The following is a 15061-nucleotide window of genomic DNA, read 5'->3' as shown; positions in this document are numbered from 1 at the left end:
CATCTAATTGCAACACTTTAGAAATGGATTTACAGAGCGCTTTTAAGTGCGGATGGTATGGCCTGGAGAATAGATCTCTGCAAACAGATCAAAGTAAAGAAATGGTGGGATGGGCAAAGTCCAGGGGGGAAGTGGATGTGCCAGGGCTGAATCACAGATGGGACTGAAGAAAGACTGGAAAACAAAAAGAGGAGGAAAGTAGAGAAAACGCTAAAGGAAAGAATTTTAAAAGGAGAACAGGGCTCAAGAGCCAAGCAACTGGAAACGATTGCAAACCGCATCTGTGGTAATCACGAAATCAATAATGTGCAGAGAGAAGAAAGCCACGCTAAGCCAAGAGGAGTGGAACGAATGTCAAGAGCAAGCCCGGGAGAAGGAGGAAATGAGGTCAGAGCTGTAGGTGGAGATAGGATTATGTGGTAACTTGAAGATAAGGATAAACAGCTTGAGCTTGAGGCAGTAGGAGATGAGGAGCCAATAAAGCAGCTGAAGGTAGCGAGGACGATGTGGCTGGAGCGGTAAGAAAAGATGACAGCTATACAGTCAGGGCGTTGCGTAGGGAAAAATAAAAAAAGAAAAAAATACACATGATCAAGAATAAGGGAAGCCGGGGCGGGGTGGGGGGGATGCAGCCACCCAGATTATAGCAATCAAGCTAAAAGCTGCAGTAATATTTTAAGTTAGGATTCATGCTCCGAGATGAATCACCAGAGCTAAGAAAACTCCTTTCTTGTTTCCTTTGCCAGATGGAGTCTCTCTTCCCTCCTTCTGAACTATCCTTAAGTTACCCCTGCACACCTTCTCAAGGCTAAGAGATTTTAGGGAACAGCATCCATTTCCTTCCCCAAGTTTTCTCCCCGAAAACTTCAGTTAACACCGTGTAAGTCGAGCCCAGCTTTGGCTGCATCTGATTTTTTTCGTGAGTCACTTCCCCCTCGACGTGCAAGGCAGGGAGGGATAAACCTGAGAGCCAAGAGGAGAGGGTGGGAGCTCGACTGGGTGGGAACATATGCCGTTTGCTCAGGCAACTCAAAGGAGCTCCAGCAGCCAGGGAGACTTCTTGCTCCTCACCAGAAACCTGGAAACTGTCCAGTCCTTAATATGCCAGATACCTCCCGGCGCATACTGGCAATTTCAGCATGAGAGCGGAGGGGGGGGAGAAAAGAGAGAAAAAAAAAAGAAAAAAATCCTGGGAAGCATAAGAAAGTAAAAAGGGTCCCAATTCACTGAGAAACAAAACGTGTTCCCTCTTCCATCGGCCACTACGTCTGCACATCAGACGTCATGCGAATGACATGCAGAATTAGCAGCACCACACAAGTTAATCAAACAAACTAGGAGTAACTTATAAAGTCTAAAGACTTTACCTCAGCTGGAGGTGACATAGCCGTGCTACACGAGAGGAAAAGAAAAACGTAACCGATATGTCCTGCTAGAGCACCATGCATGCCGTTAAGCACTGGAATCTATGTGTAAATATAGTTTAATCAGACACTAAGTATTTCACCCCGTGCTATGACCTGACACCCACAGTTTAGAGCACTTAATCACTGCAGATGGATATCAAAGAAATACATGCATATTCACAAACTATTCTTAGCATTCACCCGAGAAGCGATTACAGAATTACTCGGTTACATAATCTCTTTTATATAATCACTACTATACACTCCTCCTTACACAACATTAACCACAACCAGGGAGCACACAACTGTTTAAAATAACTCCTTTCCTAAAGGAGGGCTGCATTAAGGGCACTCCAGGCTCGCGGCTACCTGAGGTGTACGGAAGAACAGCAACCAGCACTGACTCGCGACAACCGAGTGCTCAGAAACTGCCTTAAGTGAAGGTCTTCATTCAGTCCAGGGAAGACGCCAGCACCCTGGCATGCACACATCACTCCAGGAAGCGCCCGGAGCAGAGCCTGCCTGCACCTCAGACAGGCTGGGATGCACAATATCCACTATTTGTGCCGAATTCGACAGGTTTTGGAAAGGTGCTCAGCGCCTCCTGGGAGCCCCAGCCCAAAGCTTGTTAGGCTCAAGCAGAACRTCTCCATTGACTTTTAATGGACTTTGGATGGGGTCCAGGATTAGGGCTTTAATACAAATAGGAGGTCAAGATTATGACAGAATTACAATAAACTTAATCCAAATGCCCTTGGATTTGTACCACAGTCAGGGCTGCAGCTCCTGCACATGGGAATCACCAGGCAAAGAGGCCAAGGAGACCAATTCCTGCAGGGCCTCTTGCAACTGTTGCTCATATGCTAAAAGCTCATAATGTGAGTCAATACACTCAGTCAGGAAAATTTCACTTGTCACAAGATTTTGAGCATACTCTAATGCATTTCCTATAGCATTTTCAGAATTTAATCCAATGCCTTCTAGTAATACTGTGGACATCTACAAAAAGGGTAGTCGTGTACAGGGTGTATTAAGACCCAGTTTACTAATGTTTGCCCAGTACTTTAAGAAGCCAGCATCAACAGTGTTATCTGCAGTAGATGAGAAGCACAATTAAAGTAATGGATGTAAAAGTGTGTGGGATTACAGAAAACACAAGTCCTGAGACCTTTTCACCTGCAGATCCTAGGGTGTTTTACCATGAGCACATTTAGAGTTCAGAATTTAGTCAAAATTCAGTTAGCTGTGCACTGGTGCCATTAAGGGAAAACAAAACAAAACATAACACAAAAACATGAAACCCCTCAACAATAAAATATCAACAAAACAACAAAGTCCTGTTTCTCTAAACACCAGAGGGACAGAACAACAGAAGATGGAACAAAATAATGACTTTGACTCCAGACCTCTTTCAAATGGCAATAAAACGCAGCGGTCACTGCCTTAGCATTTGCTCACGGTTATGCAACTAGTAGTATTTGGCACTTACTCACTGCCGTCCCCAACACCAGGCAGGCAAACCACTGGTCCTGAGCATGGCAAGATGTGCTTCTGGTTTATGCAGGGACATTGTATGATTTGGGGAATAGAGACTACTATTGTTTTAGCTACACAAATAGAGCAGCTTAACATCAATTTACAGCTTTCTCAAAATACAGGACGACCCAGTTCTGAAGAGGTTTAACCCAATCCCATACACTGTTATTATTTCCACATTACCAATGGGAGAGATGAGTTGCCTTGGTCAAAAAGTGGAAGCAAGAGCAGAATCCAGGCCCCTTGCACAAAATCACATGGACACCTGCTAGTGTCCTTCGTACCAGAATTACTGATAGTCTGGGACTTGCAGGTGTCCTCAGCACTATCACTTCTCAGTCCATTGAAACTTGTGATTCTTACCAGGCATATTTGTTTGAGATAGACAAGACAGTCCTCAAGATAGGAACAGTTCATGTTAGCCTTAAAAATAACAGAAAATGAAAACCCTGTAAGAGTGGATTTGAAGCTTCTGCACCCCCCATTTTTTTAGCCTAGACAACTGGCTGACAGTTTGAAAGCATCATTTTAAGAGAAAAGCTTTCTCCTCTGTTTTGGATGATAAACTCAACGGCACTGAACAGATGAAGGCRGAATTTTAAACCTTTCCTGCAATGGTTTGAACCTACGGCTCCAAATGCAGTGAGAAGTACAGATCAGAGCTGGGAATTCAAACTGTAGGAGAGCCAACAGTGACTTTCTGGATCTCACTTACACCAGTATTGAGATAATTATCTTTAGCGATGAGCAATACATTTTTCCCTGAGGAGCACAAATGAAAGAAAACACTTGCTTGACTCATCCTACCAGGTTCTTGCATCAACAGATAAAGCATATTTAAAGTCACCAGCTACAAGGAGAAATGTCTGCACTGATTTTTCCACTTTTACAGAAATACTACAGGAAAGGCAGAAAGGAATTTTCAGGCCAAGCTTACTTTTTTTTTTTTCCTCCTCCCTATAGGTCTATCCACTTCAGTTAAGAGATTTAATAAAAGTAAAAACAAAACAAAGGTTATACCTGGACAACTCATCAGGTAGAGACCATTATATTGTCTCCTTTATCATACTGTCATTCCCAAATGGGAAGCACTGTGCAGTATGAGCACTTTAATGTCACTCTACTGTGTCCACACTTAAAGGATTATACTAAAACCAGCGTACAAACAATCAAACCTTTTTGGTTAGAAAAGGTGYCTTTCCTATCAAGAGAGGGAGAAATACAGACACAGGCCAGGATACACCAGAGAATTTTACTGGCCTACCTTGGTCAATCAGGTGTGTAAAAAAGATTCATGCCTCTAATCAATATAATTATGCCAGCAAAAAACAAGTTGGAAGCAACTTAAACAAGCATCCATTTGCTACTACAGCTATTGGCACTTTTTTGCTAGTGTACATACCTTGAGAAAGCTCTTAAGTTCTTAAAGATTAAACCTTAGAGATCGGGGCACAATAAGGGCTCTTAACCACCTGGTAGCAGAAGCCTGTTACTGAAACTACACTATTGACAATATCCAAGCTAAGTGGGATATTTCTACAAAAGCATCAGCCTCCTTTGGGCTGCAGCACAGTTGAGCTCTGAGAAGAAAATGAACAAGCATAATGAAATACTCTCAGGTCAGGATGGGAGCCCGCTGGCAGGGCAGACAGCTGAAACATGCTGCCAGTGGTCTTTGGGCTCTGGCCACAGAGACCCCTTCCACCCTCTCCCACAGTCATCTTTCTCTCCCATATTAATTTCATTTCAGGGTTCTCTGGTTCTTCCTCCTCCTGAGGAAATATTCAAATAGACTGAATATATATAACTACAGAGATGTAACATATGATAAATGTACTTACCTTAAATCAGTGTATTTGAAAGACAGGCTTGTGCAGGTATGGACTGCAATACCTTGGGTCCAAGCTAACCTCTTAACTCTACCAATGCAAGATCTGAGAAGAAAGGATTTACCCCCAAAGCTAAGGTGAGCTATTTAGTTGCATGATGGCCATCAACATCAGAGGCCAGAGAGCAACTCAACCAGCACACCATCATTTGGAAAAACTCAGTGTCGGAGGTGCTTTTTACCCGCAGCACAGGATTTAAAAACAAAAACAAACAAACAAACAAAAAACCACAAAAAGGTAATAAATGGGATTGTTCCCAAGGACACCTCAGCTGTCAAATCAAGCAAGCAGTCTCCTGCAGAAATCCATAAACAGATTTATTTTTCTACTTTGTCAGGAAAAGAAAAAGCTGCTTACAGAAAGCTACAGTACAGTTGAGGCCGGAGTTAGAATATGTATCGGTAAGGGCATGCTTCTGGTGCTGTGCTTCAACATGCTTAAAAAATGGCTGTTTTCCACTGTCATCAAACCTTCAACCTAAGGCCCAGATCACTTCACCTTCATCATTAATTCTCTCCTCCGAAACAACAGCAGTTTTACCCAGTGGGCAGACACATCAGTGACCAGGAGACCTCAGTTCCCATGAAGGCTGTCACTAACTTGTTGTATGAGTAAAGAAAACTATCGAGCCTCCCTTGGTTTTCCTTTTCGTAATGGGGAAGCATACTTAAGCAGGCTTTGGGGTCTGCCACTAAAAAGCGGGAACAGAGGGCTGCAAAACCACCTGACTGACAAACAACAAGCGCAGGTGTGCTCAGGCGTAGGGCTGGCGCTGTGCACAGCGGGGCAGCACCAGTGCCCATAGCTTCCCAGCAGCCACGTGAGCATCAACCCGGGCCACTGCGCAGTGCTACAGGATGGGTACTACAGCTTGTTTCGCCTGCTGCTTTCCACAGTCACTTCAAATRCAAGGAATCTAGCCAAGGTTTTCGCTTTGAAACTTAATGTCCTTACTGAGGCTCCAGAAGAGAGAGAGAGAGAGGCCCATGGGACAGAGAAAAGAGTATGCCTGGGGCATGCTGGGAGCACAACTGCCAACTAGAGGAACTCAAAAACTACAGCCCTTTCTGTGCCGTGACTGCTGTTGGACCATCTCCTGTGGATATACTGCCTAGCCAGAACCCCTCTCCCACTCCACAGAAGAAAAAGGCCATGAAAGGTCATTAGCTCGGGGCTGAGAACTGCTCTGATGGACACTTGGCAAGCAATGTGGGAAAATAACTTTTCCAGAAAATGTTCTGTCAGTCTTATTTAAAGGTGCCTTTCAGTGGAAAACAACAAACAGACTTTGCCAGTTTGCACTTTTTATGGTGTGTGGAGAAGGTCTGTACGATTGCCTTCTGCTCCTTGCACACCACTACAAATGCAGGTATTGACTGTCCTGTAACTCTGACCAGAGGTGACACCTAACGTGTTCAAACAAGTATTCTCCCGAAACAGGCTGCCCCACTCCTGCTCCAAGCCATATGTTCCCTCTCCTTTTCTGCAGGAAAATTTAGTGACGCTCCCACTGCACAAGCCTCTGATGGACCAACGGAGAACTATCCTCTCGCTCATTTTTCCCCATCCCCTCTTTGGTGGCTTAGTTTTCCATCACATTAGTAGGTTGATCCAATCCCTCTGCAGCCACATGATAACTAGATCTATTAGGAGCACACAGCTAGCAGGACAAGGGGTTAGGAACTACCCTTTTCAGAAACAGCCCACCATTACATTAGATTAGATATAGACTAGAAACCATTTCTTGCTAATTCCTGCTCTTCTAAAAATCTACCAGATTGAAAGCTGAGTCATTGAGAAAGAGGAAGAGATTTTTAGTCAAGTTATTTAAAACATGGGTTCAGTTAACACCTATTTAACTCAAATCTGGAGACACAATTGAAAAGAAAGACATTTTTATTGAGGAGTGAAAACTTTTCCACTTAATATATGAGCAAACTGTCAAGACACCTTGTTCTCAAAAAAAAAAAAAAATGCATTCAATAAAAGCTGACTACCATCCCATGCCCTAACAGCATTTCCACTTGTGTATTACCTTACGAATGTCAGGAAAGCAATAATATCCACTATTTAAGACCTTATCTTTCTTCTGTCTTGCAAGTGCTCTTTAAAACACTTAATGCTGGCTTGGGTCCCCAATCCTTAATGATCTGTTGCCCCCAAAAGATCATTTTAGAGAAGTTTCACTTCTTACTAGTCAGAAAAGCATTTTTATTTGCCATAATAAACCCTAATAAGATTTCAACAGCAAAGACTTCATCAAAACACAAAAATGGTGGAAACAGCTACATCGCTGAGAATACAAAGCTATGTGGCACCTTCAAAAATTAGACCTGCAAGTGCATGCAAGCCTTCTGCAATGTTTTTATACAAACCCATTTCACTTTATATCACAAGAGATTAGGAGCATAGAGGCAGCTACCTTGTCTCAGCAAGAAATGAGAACTTTTTTTTTTTTGCTTCTGTAGCATAAGCTCAAACAGTAATCTGTTCTTGTCTGTAAACTTAACCTACAAAGATAAGCAGGGCAAACCTGTATGTGGGTACACCTATTCCAGTTTTCCTAAGCATCTTCTTATTGGAGTAAACCAAAATAAATTTTTATTAAACTAAGGCAAGAGTTTAGTTGGAGCCTTCTTCCACTTTCAGCTGAAAGCATTTAAAAATAGCACTTAAGCATAMGGGCAAACTTTGGTCAAGCTTAACACATCCTTAAAGACACCTGCATTAGCTGAGGGGGAAGCACTGAGATCAAGAGTCAGAGAACTTCCCTTTTATAGAAATAGCATGATGGAAGGTGCTAACATTTGACTGCTGTAAAAAAATATAAACAGGTTTTATATATACTTCTTTTGATGTCAAAAGACAAAAAAACCCACTGTGCCAGTATTCCCATCTCCTCTTACAGAATGCAAAAGGCACTCGGCCGCCTTTCCCTTCCTGCAGGTCTCCCTGCTGCAGTGGACRTGAATCCTCCTCATCATCATCACCAGGAACAAGGGAGAAAACTGTGCAACCTCCATCCTCCTGCCTGGAAATCACAGTCCGGCTCACTGTTGTCAAGAGACAGGGGAGATTTGCCAACACCCATCAGATCATAAAACAGTAAATCATACTAAGCTCTTCCCTGGCTTCACTCAGCAATGCAATAGCTACTTTCCAACAGACAGCAAGAGGTAAGAAGAGACAAAAGTTGTTTTCAGGCTGCTAAGTCCCTAAGTAATGAAAACTTAACAGGTGGGAGAGGGTAAGGGGACAYGTCTACAGCAACAACTCCCTTGTAGAAATACAGGTATTGCCATGTCCTCCTGCAGGAGGCAGAAAAGCCTCCTAATAGCCTTTTTCCCACAGGTTAAGGACAGGATTATAGCTCTCACCACTTTGACACAACGCCCGCCAAAGACGCGTGTTACAGAGAAAACCTGGCTGTGTGTGCACACTCACACATTCCTGTAATATGTATTTAAAGGAAACCCCAACTGTTAATGGACAAATAAAATTTACCAGAAATGGGGGGGGGGGGAGTTATGGGAAAAAGCCCACAACTTCTTGAACTTGAAAAGATCAAAAGATTTTCTTTTAAGACTGGCTTTCTTGCCTGTCTTAATGTACTTGTTCCCATGAGGGAGGAAAAGAAATCTTAAGAATGGAGTGAGATTTTAGGTTTATCTTATATGCTAGAATCTGTCTTGTTGAAGCCCTTTTACAGAAATAATAATAATAAACCCACCCAGCAGCTACCAAACTGGGAAGCAGGTAACCAACTTTGTTTTTATTTAACTAAATCTTGCAAGACAGACTGTCAGATGCGTTTGGATTTTATTTAAAGTTAAAACATTTTGCAGTTCATATTACATGTCCATTCCTTTGGTCTTTAAAAAAAAGGCATTTCACTCTTTCACAGCACCTTTCATTTGACAAATTAACAAGAACAGGACTATACTGATTAGCTTTTTCCAACCACCCAGCTATCAATACTTGTATCAGCATACACACTGTAATTTTAATAATGGGAAACTGAGTGCACAGAAATATCAATGCTAACACTTCCAAAAGCGGCCATCTAAATTTCCTGTAGACAGACTGAAACCCTTATGGCAGAATGCTCATCCACATCTCACACTGGCAACAGTGACTTCCACAGGCCTCCGCATATCTTAACATATGACACCAAAAAGCATGCCTTAAAAAAATACACAGGCACTTACATTAGTTCCTAGGTTCCTTTTGACAGGCCATATTGGCAAACCAGAAGTTTAGGTATTTAAAATTACTGGACAGTTTTGAAAGCTGAGGCTACCCAACAAACTACTGGTAGAACTAAGCTGAGCAAGCACTACCTATAAAACAGCTTTATTAGCCCTGCAACACAGGCAGTGCCCTGTGCTAGACACAGACACTCAGGCAGTTGGGTCCAGCCTCGCCAGCGACCACCCAGCTCTGATCCCTGCACTTCTGTGGCCGCAGGAGTGCAAACCAGCGCCCACTCTGAGAAGTAACCCACAAACAAATACAGGGCGCCCTTCCTCAGACTGAAAGCAAGCTCGCTTCAGCACACGGAGCTTGATTGATTTTTCCCTGTCCTAAAAACAATGCTCTTTATTAACTTCACATTTGAGCAGCTGTCAAGCTCTAATGGCCGAAGGCCATGGGACATCTGAAGAAATAAAGGCAGAAAATCTTCACTTATACCCCAAATTGCCAGACATCACTTTAAGACCCACTTTCAATCTCTCCATAAAATTGACAACCATCTACCCACACAAATTAAGACTAACTGCAGTGCTGTCCCAGGGACCATGAGCCGCACTAGCAAGCAGGACTGCTGGCTGAACAAATGCCCCTGCAATTTGGGAAAGTAAAATGTGCACAGCCCAGTATGATGGGTCTACCAGACACCCGGGCTCTTGGGGAAAAAGGGAGTTTCAGAGAATTCTGGTTAATACACACACAGCTATCTCCAATTAGCTGAATTAATCTGAAAGAGAAAGATCAGGGTTCAACTCTTCCTGCAGGAAGCAAAATTACCCATCAAGTTATCCATCTTAAAGTGTATCATTTCTGTCCATTAATGTAGCATTTGACAGTCCTGTACATTAAATACTTCAGTGATGATGAAGTTGCAAGCAAAACATATGGAGTCTTTGGCTTTTCTCTCTTCTCACAGCAGAGTTGTCTGGGGTTGGGGATTTTTTTTGCACTGTGGGGAGATGAGAACAACTAGTGTTATAGAAGTCTTTGCGTTTATGGTGGAAAACCTTTGTCAAAGGGAAACTCGGAATTAATTCTTCCTTCTTACCACTAGAGCACTCGGGGAGTTTCCATAATTAATACATTTCAAGCTCTTCTACAGCTTCTCTGCCCCCCCAAAACCCTCTTTCTCATCTTCTTCCTTCAAATTAGAAATAACAAATGATAACTTTCACACTGGAGCACTGCGAAGTTAATTACTGACTAAAGTTTAACTTGAAAGTCACAAAGAAACATGCCAAACATCTGTACTTATACATGGGCTTGATGATGATTTATGCTTCTCCATAAAGGGGCTGTATTCTTTTCATCTGTATAAACACAAATATTGTCTGAGAATATGCGTGGACATAAGATATATGAATGCCTTACAACAACTATTTTGAGTGATTTAAGCAAAGAGAACTTAAACATCAGTGAAGTACTGTAAATTGTTCCAAAGAGGATCAATTCTAAGTGGCTTTTTTGGTTTGGGGGGTATTTTTCCCCCATTTGGATAATAGTCAAAGCCTTTTGCAAAATGCTGAACAAAAAAATTATTCCACAGCTCACACCATGTTAAATATTGACTAAGATCATGTGCAAGCTGCAAATAAATTTAAAAAAAATTGTAACAATGCAATTTCAGATAACAATCAATATAGAAGTTAGTGCAGAAAACAGCAAAAGTTTAAAATACCCCCAAAGCCTTTCTAACAATCAGGTATCTCTGATTCAGTTATTTAAACTCCCAGTGTTCTGTTTCTGTGCTTTTTATCATGTAGAGTGCAACCTACAACAATACTTTTTAATTTACATAGTATCACATTCATAAAAGTATCCTAAGCACTTCTAAAAAAAAAAAAAAAATCCACAAACCCAGATGGCAAAACAAACATTCTAGATTAAAAGGAAAAATACAATTAAAATCAGTATAAAAGCTTAACTAACACCAACATGGGTTACAGCCAAAGAGGATTTATGCAAATTACTCTTCCAGGCACACAGGATCGTTCTCAACAGAATGTGCGTTACAGAGCAAAGACATCTAATCAAACAGATCCCAAAAGTGCAAAATCTTTCACATTTTCAGATGAACAATTTCCTCTGGGGAATTCCATTGTCTTTTTCCTTGAATCAATGTTTTGCCATTTGTACTTTCCAAAGAGCTTCTATAGCATCGAGGAGCAACCGCAGGCCAGGCAGCGGGCCAGGTTTATGAATGGGGTAACACAACACAGCCCAATTAACTTTAAAAAGAGTTACATTTATTTACATTAAATGATGATTTTTAAAACCTATTGTTTTGGTGATGATAATGGATGACCAGGAGGAAATATTTCTAGTATGCTGCCCACTACATAGGTGGCCTAAAGAAAACATCATTGTTATGAATTATATCCCTTACTGAAAACAATACAGCCAAAACTAAGGTTTCCAATTACACCATGTTGTTTGTTTGTTTGTTTTTAATAAGAATTCATTTTCTATTTAAACTGTTCCATCATAAAACAACTCTGCTCTCCGGCCTTCCAAAACCTTCAGCTAGACAGCCTCCAAAGAAGCAGGGGTTTAAACATGCGTTTAAGACAAGCCCATGGGCGTCTTCAAAGCCAGGCAAACACGCTGCCTGAAACGTGTGCTAGGGATAAGGGAGACTGAAGTGCCCTGGCAAATCTGCAGAAGGGACACTTAACAGGGCAACGCACCCACATTGAACCTGCCTGCTGTTAGTTACTGACACTCCTTAGTATGTCCTGAATTCAACCCCGAGGTTCAAACAAAGCACGACAGGGAGCTCTCTGCCTCCACTCTCTTCCAGAAAACATACATGGATTTTCCTACTAAAAAGGGAGCTAGTTTTCCAGCTCTGTGACATCATTTCACAGCACAAATCCTGCACCTCCCCAAGTAAAAGCTTCTTTTGTTTGTTTGTTTGCGAGCACTATGGGAGCTGCACTACCAAGGCTTTCTAGGAAGTTTAAACACATTGCTCTTCATCATCACAGTTCATTCGGAGGTAGCGCTGGCAATGCCTGCCTCGCAATATTCATTTTGTCCACGAAAGGATACCGCTCCAAAAATAGATACATCTTCCATCCTAACCCCTACGGAAACAGGCGCATTCCCAGGGGCTGGTTTGCTTCTCTGGGAGAGAGCGCGAGCCTGCCACCGTTTAGACCAGATAGCGTTCAACAGCGTGTACCCCTGCGCACAGGTCTGACACCGAGCCAGCTCCCGCACGCCATAAATCACCGTTTTCTGCTCCCACAATTAAAAAAAAAAAAAAAAAAAGGCAGGTCACTGCTAACAGGTACGACGAGCATAACTTGGCAGCCTTGCAAGCCAGCAGGATCACGTCCAGTATCTTATCAGTATTCCCACGAACTCCTAAGCGCACGGCTTCCTCAGCGCACGCACCAGCACCTCGCTTCACCTCACTGAGAACCGGCCAGCTCGGTCCCAGTGCTATCAAGCCCACCCTGGCAAAGAGAGTAACCCCACAGCAGGCACTACAGTGCTGCATTTAACCTTTATTTCCACACCCCCACACCCTCCTTTTTCTCCTTTTGGGCCCCCCAAAGGAGATTTTTTTCCTCCCGGCGCCCGGCAAGCGCTGCCACCGCGGTGCGCGCTGCGCAGCCCCGCTTGGCGCCCAGCCTGCGCACTCCTCGCTCCCTAGAGATCGGCGTCCCGCTCTCCAGGGAGGAAAAAAACCCACATGACTGCACAAGGGAAAATAAAAATATAAATAAAGGAGAGGGGGGAAAGAAGAGGAGTGCAAAGCAGGGACCGAAAGCGGCTCGCACGAAACCGAGGAGGGTCGCGGGGGCCCCGCGGCCGAGCCCGCCCAGGGCGCCGCGCTTCCCACCTCCCGGGCGGCCGCGGCACCGGCTCCGGCACCAGCCCCAAGGCGAGAAAATGCTGTTTTTTCCCTCACGGCGCCCCGCGCCTCCCCGAAACACCCGCGGCGCTGAAACAAACAAAAATAAATAAATAAAAATAAATAAAATCACCCCACCCCGCATTCCCACGTTCAGCCTTACCTCCAGCAGCAGGGAGAGCAGGAATAGGGCCCAGGGCTGGAAATGGCTCATTTCTCCTCCTCGGCCGCGGGCTCGCCCCTGCCGGCTCAGATGCACACGGAAGCTGTCAGCAGCGCCATCGCCAGCGCCGGGCAGTTCCCGCGGGGGGTCAGGGGGACACCCACGGCGGGGCGGCACGCAAGCGCCCCCGCCCACGGCGGGGCGAGGGGAGGGGACGGCCGCACGGCCACACACGCCCACGCGGGGGGCAGCCACCCGCGCGCGGCCGGTCGGCACGAACACCCGGGCACGGGCCGAGGAGCAGCCCCCGCCGGGCCGGCGCCCGCGCTGGGGGCAGAGGGACGAGGCGGGGGCAGGAGGGCCGGCGCGGGGCGGGGAAGGAGGCGGGCAGCCCCCGAGGCAGCCAGGGAGGGAGCGAGGGAGGCGGCCGCAGTGCGCCCTCAGGGGGCCGCCGAGGGGCCGGGCCGCCGCGGCTGAGGGCGGGGAGAGGCCCCGGCCCGCGAGGGGGCGGTGACGCCCCGGGCAGGGCGGGAGCTCGGCCGCGCGGGCGGGCTAACGGCCGCCGGGGGGCGGCTAACTGCCACCATGTGGGTTAACTGCCCCCCAGGCGGGTTTACTGCCCCCGGCCCCTGCTCGGGTGGGTGAGCTGCGGCCGTGGGGCTCAGGCCAGGCCCGTGTCGGTGGGCGAGTGGGCGCCAGCCTCCGCTGGGAGCACCCGGCACCCCCCGTCCCGTCCCCCCAAACCCACCGCGCGGCTGCGCCCCGGTGCTCCGTGGCGTACCTGCTGCGCCGACCAGGCCTGGCATCCGCGGGAGCCCCGGCAGGAGTCCAGCCCAGCAGGCGGCCGCCTGCACCCCAGTGAGCCTGCGGTGACAAACGATGCTCCGTGTTAGCGCAAAGCCCCTGCCACGAGCCCCCCGTGCCAGCTAATCCTCACGCCCGGCAAAACCGCAGCCACGCACAACCCCTCAGCTCCCTGCATGGTGGCCAGCGGGTTATTTGTGGTCCCTTAGAGGACCTGATGGGTAGTTCGTGGTATCTCAGGTTCCCCCGGGCCAGTGGCAAGGTGGCTCCCGGGACCTGGGCTGGAGGAGGCCAGAATGATGGAGGGTGGCCTTGGGGAGGCCCCAAGGAAGAGGAGGGAGGGGACGGCACCGTCTGTGTGGGGAGCAGGGCCTTGGAGGAGCTGGGGCTGCCGGCAGAGCAGGGCCTCAGGCAGGAAGAGACAGCAAGGTGTTACACAAAATAACGCTGCTGCTACGCAGGTGCCAGGAAACGAATGAGCAAGGCCAACAAAAGCCAAGGTAAATAGCACTGCTGTGGTGAGCTCCATGGATGGGAGCGGGAGCTGTTTGGACAGGCCTCCTCCCAAATGTGCACAGAATGCAGTTTTGGCACTTCRGAGGACGGACCGTGCCTGTTGTGGTCAGGGTCTTTCATTTGCTCGCATGCTCGTGTGCTGGGTCATATTCTCCAAAAAGACTCCCAGGACTTTCCTTATAGATCAGACCTGAGATGCCCTCAGACTTCTGCAGCCTGCCCTATGGCAGATTGCCAATTCAGTTATGGATGTTTTCTTTACCACCACCTTTTTGTGGTGCTTAAAGCCTCCTTTTCCTGACCCTTTTCTACCTGGATCACAACCAGACATGGCAATGCATTCAGTGGGAGAGAGACTCAGTTGTTCCTTAAATTTAGGAGGGACCAGAGCTTAGCTAGATGTCCTGCCAAGGGTTTATAGAAGAGCTGGGCTCAGGAGAACAGATGACAATATAGAAAGAGGGGGGAAACGCTCTAACCTCCTCTTGTTTCCCTGTGGAAAAGAGATCTTTCTAGGCAGGATGGAGGTGTACCCTCCCACTATCCATTAGTGATCTAGCTATTTAAAAACTATTAGCCCATCCTTGCAACACATGATTCTTGGTTCAGCACTCCCCTATTGCCATTGTCTTCA

The 15061-nt window shown here is 46.0% G+C and overlaps 1 protein-coding gene across 1 annotated transcript in view; it reads right to left on the bottom strand.

The window, feature by feature from the left end:
• The window catches only part of VOPP1 (VOPP1, WBP1/VOPP1 family member), a 69205-nt gene extending 55786 nt beyond the window's left edge, over positions 1 to 13419 (bottom strand). Inside the window, exon 1 of the mRNA XM_026075290.1 lies at positions 13108 to 13419. Within this exon, the coding sequence (XP_025931075.1) occupies positions 13108 to 13158 (51 nt within the window). The 5' untranslated portion in view covers positions 13159 to 13419. The remainder of the gene's footprint in view (positions 1 to 13107) is intronic.
• Positions 13420 to 15061: the final 1642 nt, after the last annotated feature.

Source organism: Apteryx rowi, unplaced genomic scaffold (assembly GCF_003343035.1).
Source record: "Apteryx rowi isolate R43461 unplaced genomic scaffold, aptRow1 scaffold_400, whole genome shotgun sequence".
In the NCBI taxonomy this organism is placed as follows: Eukaryota; Metazoa; Chordata; class Aves; order Apterygiformes; family Apterygidae; genus Apteryx; species Apteryx rowi.
Note: the sequence above shows the minus strand (reverse complement) of the source record. Positions and strands in the feature narration are given on the sequence as shown.